The sequence below is a fragment of the Bombina bombina genome, chromosome 3 (assembly GCF_027579735.1).
Source record: "Bombina bombina isolate aBomBom1 chromosome 3, aBomBom1.pri, whole genome shotgun sequence".
NCBI classification, from domain to species: domain Eukaryota; kingdom Metazoa; phylum Chordata; class Amphibia; order Anura; family Bombinatoridae; genus Bombina; species Bombina bombina.
In genome coordinates this window covers 458,617,451-458,621,727 of record NC_069501.1, presented here as the reverse complement: position 1 = coordinate 458,621,727, position 4,277 = coordinate 458,617,451, and the positions used below count along the sequence as shown (strand labels likewise).

Here is a 4,277-nt window from a genome sequence, read left to right as displayed (position 1 = left end):
ATAGAGAGAGAGAAAAATAGATAGAGTGAGAGAAAGAGAGAGAGAGAGAGAGAGAGAGAGAGAGTGTATGTGTGGATGGATGATTGTGTGTGTTGTGTCTATGGGGTAGATTTATCATACCCCGGGCGGACATGAGTCGCTATAACAAATCATGTCTGCCCTGCATCACATTTACATTGCACAAGCAGCTCTAGCCCTTAATAAATCGGCCCCAAGGGGGCATATTCATCAATGTGCGAGCGGACATGATACAAAGTAGGATATCATGTCCGCCGCACATTGATAAATGCAGACAGCATACGCTGTCTGCATTTATCATTGCACCAGCAGTTCTTGTGAACTGCTGGTGCAATGCCGCCCCCTGCAGATTTGCGGCCATTCTGCCACTAGCTGGGGGTGTAAATCAACCCAATCGTATTCGATCAGGTTGATTTCTACCCGCGGCCTCAGAGCAGGCAGACAAGTTATGGAGCAGTGGTCTTTAGACCACTGCTTCATAACTTCTGTTTCCGGCAAGCCTGAAGGCTCCCCGAAAACAAGGGGCATCAATTTCCATACGGAGCTTGATAAATATGCGCCTATGTGTGTGTGTATGTGTGTGTGTGTGTGAGAGAGAGAGAGAGAGAGAGAGAGAGAGACTGTGTGTGGATGGATGGATTATTGTGTGTGTGAATGTTTGTGAAAGAACGACAGAGAGGGGCATTTCAAAATGATTCAACATAATCTATACTAACTAGACAGGCCAAAAACGTATTTGAAAAGAAACATAGAATAGATTTTCTATCATGAATGTAGAAGCTCAGTAATTCATCTTGTTAGTTCAAATTATTAAAAAACTGAAAAAAATATAAAAAAATCACAAGTCATATTTGCTGTTTTAGTCATTGTTGGCTCCAGCGTTTCTTCTTATTGGTGAACAGACTCCAGCATCCAAAGCATCCTTTAAAAAAATAATTCTGATGCATCTTTAAACATCTTTTTCAGATGCAAAAGCGTCACAACCCTATTTGATATAACTGCTCACACTAGTCACATGCCCTTTGTTTTCAGACTTCTCCCGTAGGAAGCATTTCCATGGAAATGAAAAGTTCATTCTCATCTGGAGTTTTGGGTTTGTAATAATGATGACTGCTGGACTCAGTGCAGAGAAGGAGCAAGTTGATACTATACGAACATCATTTAAGCTTATATCAGGGTTGACAATTGTAAGAGTATAGACCCATATAGAGTTGTCAAGACCAAAAAATGTCACATATAATGCAACTAATAAAATAACCCCTCGGGATGCTTTGTACTCAATTGATTTTGCTTGATTTTTTTGAGAACTTCTTATTAATTTGACATTTTTCTTGTGATTTAGTAAGACATAAATAATATAACCACTGGTTAGAACCATCAACCCAACACACAGGTAATCTCGGAGTGTATAAAAGACCCCATATACAACATAGGAGATTCTTGTCTTAAAGTCTGTATTACAATAAACCAAATGGAGTGTATATGGAGAAGATGTTGAATTATTATGAGCATATGAATAAATTATAGAGCTACTATATAAACTACAGTTTATAACCAACAAAACTATAATGGTCACAACTAAGGCATCTTTAGTCACTTTTTCTTTTAGGTACATCCAAAATTTAGTGACTGGAGCAATGAGGATGCACTGATGAAAGCTTAGGAGGCTAGTGGCGCAGATAGACATCGCTCTACTCACTCTGTAAGTGTAGAATATTATTATACAGCCTTTATCATCCAGTAAATTCTCTACTCCTAAAGAATGCAGGGCATGGGGTATAACTCGGGAAATGACTACAAAGAAATTTGCAAAAACAAGTAGCATGAGGAGGAAATTGGCAGTTAAAAGTTTTTTCTCTGTTATTCTGACATAAGTAAACTTTAAAAATATATAAACATTGCCTGGTATCCCAACCACTGCTAAGAATATGTAAATGATGGCTTTGATAAGGAGCTGGATATCCATAGATGTTTAGTTTTACAATCACCTGCAAGAAAACATATTGACACATTTACAGAGGATGTAAACGTAGGTTATGCAATATATAGATAATTATTGAAACAAACACACATATAAACACATTTGCATACACTCTCACAAACACATCCAATTACTTTTGTTTTTTTTAAAGGGATATGAAAGTGAAACTTAAAATGAACATTTCATGATTCAAATAGAGCATGCAATTTTAATTAGCTTTTCAATTTACTTTGATTTATCTAATTTGCTTTGGTATCCTTTGTTGAAAAGCATACCTAGCTAGACTTAGGAACAGCTAGCTGGCGGCTAGTGGCTGCATATATAGGCATCTTGTCATTGGCTCACCTCATGCATTCAGTGCTTTGCTACTCCTTCAACAAAGGATACCATGAGAGGGAAGCAACTGAAGTCAATTGGAAAGTTGTTTAAATCTGTACGCTCTATTAAAATCATAAAAGAAGAATGTGGAGTTTCATGTCCCTTTAAATGTAGTCATTCTAAAATACATGCTAACTGCAACATACACCCACTGGCACATTCACCTAACTAGTACACTTACACACACTAACAGACACACACACTAACACACATACTTATACACTAATAGACACAAACACACACACTATCAAACACACACACTAACACACATACTTGTACACTAATAGACACAAACACACACACTAAAAAACACAGACACATTTCACTGTACAGTAATAGACACACACACACTTAGACACACTAACATACACACACACATACTTGTACACTAATAGACACACACTTACACACACATACTTGTACACTAATAGACACACACACAAACACATACTTTTACACTAATAGACACACACACTAACACACACACACACATACTTGTACACTAATAGACACACACTTACACACACTAACACACACACATACTTGTACACTAATAGACACACACTAACACACACATACTTGTACACTAATAGACAAACACACACATACTTGTGCACTAATAGACACACACACACACATACTTGTGCACTAATACACACACATACTTGTACACTAATAGACACACACACTAACAAACACACACACATACTTGTACACTAATAGACACACACTTACACACACTAACACACACACATACTTGTACACTAATAGACACACAGTAATACACACACACACTAACACACATACATTTTTGTACACTAATAGACACACACATTAACAAACACACACACATACTTGTACACTAATACACACACACTAACACACATACACTCTTTTACACTAATAGACACACACATTAACAAACACACACACATACTTGTACACTAATAAACACAGACACACTAACACACATCCACTCTTGTACACTAATAAACACATACACAGTTTCAAACATACACATTTATTTTTGTCTAAAATATCGCCTGCTCTTACGCAATTTTTTTTTGTCTTTCAATGTTGTTGAGAAGAAAATTAATATAAAAAACTGTTTTACTCATTGTATATATCTTATAAATTATTTTAAAAATTTACTATAACTGAGTAAACCTAGAAGATAATTAAGACATATAACTGATACTGTCTTGTTAGTGATGGCATTTTAAAAAGCCTTAATTATTGTTAAAGAAATCCTGTAGTGTAACCCCTTAAACACAGTGGTCATTTGGTAATATGTTACGTGTTTTATTACTAAAAATAAATCATCAGTAGATTTTGTTTTTGGATGAATATTGCCTCCTGTTATTTATGTTTAATAACGCTGTTAACTTTTTCAGAAGTGTTCATGAAATGTGAAAAGAAGGAAACTTGCATCAGAATGCAATAATGATTTGTTTTTGAGTTACACTTTTATTTTGGCAACAGCACAAATGCTGGCAAAATAACTATACTTGGCATTTCAATATTTTTTAGATTTTATTTATCTTTTTAGCCAGCTGCCATATGTTGGTGTTAAAGGGGCAGTATATACCAATTTTCCTATAACTGCATGTAATAGACATTACTATAAAGAATAATATATACAGATACTGATCTGAAAATCCAGTATAGAACCTTTTAAAAACTTACTTAGAAGATCCCAGTTTAGCACTGTTGATGAGGTTAGGCTGGAACACACAGTAAAAGGGTCTGGGAAAACATGAAGAGCAGACCCCCCCCCCCCCCTCCCAGATTGGCTATATAAATGGATCATCTACAAAACATTTATGCAAAGAAAAATCTAGTGTACAGTGTCCCTTTAAGCCGTGAACAATATACCTAGAAAATACTGATGTGTACTATA

At 35.8% G+C, this 4,277-nt stretch overlaps 1 protein-coding gene across 1 annotated transcript; it reads right to left on the bottom strand.

Annotated features, from left to right (window-relative positions):
• Positions 1-1,003: 1,003 nt before the first annotated feature.
• On the bottom strand, positions 1,004-1,984 carry LOC128652392 (olfactory receptor class A-like protein 1). The gene has a single exon (XM_053705331.1). It carries the CDS (start codon positions 1,982-1,984, stop codon positions 1,004-1,006), a length of 981 nt encoding a protein of 326 aa, XP_053561306.1.
• Between the last annotated feature and the right edge of the window lie 2,293 nt (positions 1,985-4,277).